The following is a 2,384-nucleotide window of genomic DNA, read 5'->3' as shown; positions in this document are numbered from 1 at the left end:
GGCGGGAAACGGGGTGGCGGGAAAAGGAGACCCGGAGGGGGGGGAGGGGAACTTCCGGTTTGAGTGACACGTGGGCGGCCTACTTCCGGTTGGGGGCTGTGCGAGGGATGAGAGCGGCGCTGGGCGTGAGTGTCGCGATAACGGGGCGAAATATCGCGAGAACGGGGCGGAGTATCGCGATAACGGGGCGGGAATGGAGGGGGGGGGGAAGAGCCCGGGGGGGGGGGTATCGCGATATGGAGGGTCCAACATGGCGGCTGTCATAGAGCATGGTATATATCGCCCTATATGGCCTATATCGCGATATGGGCCCTATCGTGACATGGTAGATGTCATAGAGCATGGTATATATCACCCTATATGGCCTGTATCATGATATGGGCCCTATCGTGACATGGCAGATGTCACACAGTGGGGCACATATGGCCCTATATGGCCTATATCGCGATATGGGCCCTGTCACGACATGGTAGATGTCATAGAGCATGGTATATATGGCCCTATATGGCCTATATCGTGATATGGGCCCTATCGCGACATGGCAGATATCACACAGTGGGACATATATGGCCCTATATGGCCTATATCGCGATATGGGCCCTATCATGACATGGTAGATGTCATAGAGCATGGTATATATGGCCCTATATGGCCTGTATTGCGATATGGGCCCTATCGCGACATGGTAGATGTCATAGAGCATGGTATATATTGTCCTATATGGCCTATATCGCGATATGGGCCCTGTCACGACATGGTAGATGTCACACAGTAGGGTATATATGGCCCTATATGGCCTATATCGCGATATGGGCCCTATCACGACATACAGGAGCTATCACGATGTATAGCAACTATCGTGATATACATCAGCTATTGCGACATACAGCAGCTATCGTGACAGCAGCTATCGTGACATACAGCAGCTATCACGATATGTGCCGTGTTCCTATCACGACATATGTGTTCCTATCGCGATATGTATGTTCCTGTTGTGATACGTGCCATGTTCCTATTGCGATATGTGGTGTCTGTCACGATATGGGCCACATTCCTATCGTGATATATGTGTTCCTATTGCGATACATGTGTTCCTATCGCGATATGTGGTGTCTGTCGCAATATGGGCCATGTTCCTATCGCGATACGTGTGTTCCTATCACAATATGTGTGTTCCTATGGCGATATATGTGTTCCTATCGCAATATGGGCTGTTCCTATCACGATACGTGCTGTTCCTATCGCGATATGTTTGTTCCTATCGCGATACGTGCTGTTCCTATCACGATATATATGTGTTCCTATCGTGATATATATGTTCCTATCATGATATATGTGTTCCTATCGCAATATATGTGTTCCTATCGCAATACAGGCTGTTCCTATCGCTATATATGTGTTGCTATCGCTATATATGTGTTCCTATCGCGATATGTGCTGTTCCTATCACGATATATATGTTCCTATCGCGATATGTGCTTTTCCTATCGCGATATGTGTGTTCCTATTGTGATATGTGCTGTTCCTATCATGATATATGTGTTCCTATCGCAATATATGTGTTCCTATTGCGATATGGTCTGTTCCTATCGCGATATGTTTGTTCCAATCGTGATATTGGCTGTTCCTATCGCGATATATATGTGTTCCTATCGCGATACGTGCTGTTCCTATTGCAATATATATGTGTTCCTATCGCAATATGTGTGTTCCTATCACGATATATATGTGTTCCTATTGCGATACGTGCTGTTCCTATTGCGATACGTGTGTTCCTATCGCGATATATGTGTTCCTATCACGATATATGTGTTCCTATCACGATATATATGTGTTCCTATCATGATATATGTGTTTCTATCGTGATATGGTCTGTTCCTATAGCGATATGTGCTGTTCCTATCTCGATATGTTTGTTCCTATCGCAATATATGTGTTCCTATCGCGATATGGGCTGTTCCTATCGCGATATGTTTGTTCCTATCACGATATGTGTGTTCCTATCACGATATATATGTGTTCCTATCATGATATATGTGTTCCTATCATGATATATGTGTCCCTATCGTGATATGTTTATTCCTATCGCGATATGTTTGTTCCTATCGCGATATATGTGTTCCTATCGCAATACGTGCTGTTCCTATCACGATATGGGCTGTTCCTATTGCGATACGTGCTGTTCCTATCGCAATATATGTATTCCTATCGCGATATATGTGTTCCTATCACGATATATATGTGTTCCTATCGCGATATATGTGTTCCTATCATGATATATGTGTTTCTATCGTGATATGGTCTGTTCCTATCGCGATATGTTTGTTCCTATCACGATATATATGTGTTCCTATCACGATATATATGTGTTCCTATCATGATAT

At 44.5% G+C, this 2,384-nt stretch overlaps 1 protein-coding gene across 1 annotated transcript in view; it reads left to right on the top strand.

Moving 5' to 3' along the window:
• Positions 1-2,384, top strand: part of LOC107307306 (protein CutA-like) — a 5,454-nt gene continuing 3,070 nt past the window's right edge. Inside the window, exon 1 of the mRNA XM_015850800.2 lies at positions 1-125. Coding sequence (XP_015706286.1) covers positions 108-125 — 18 coding nt within the window. The 5' untranslated portion in view covers positions 1-107. The remainder of the gene's footprint in view (positions 126-2,384) is intronic.

Source organism: Coturnix japonica, unplaced genomic scaffold (genome assembly GCF_001577835.2).
Source record: "Coturnix japonica isolate 7356 unplaced genomic scaffold, Coturnix japonica 2.1 chrUnrandom539, whole genome shotgun sequence".
Taxonomy (NCBI): domain Eukaryota; kingdom Metazoa; phylum Chordata; class Aves; order Galliformes; family Phasianidae; genus Coturnix; species Coturnix japonica.
This window is presented reverse-complemented; position numbering and strand designations above follow the sequence as displayed.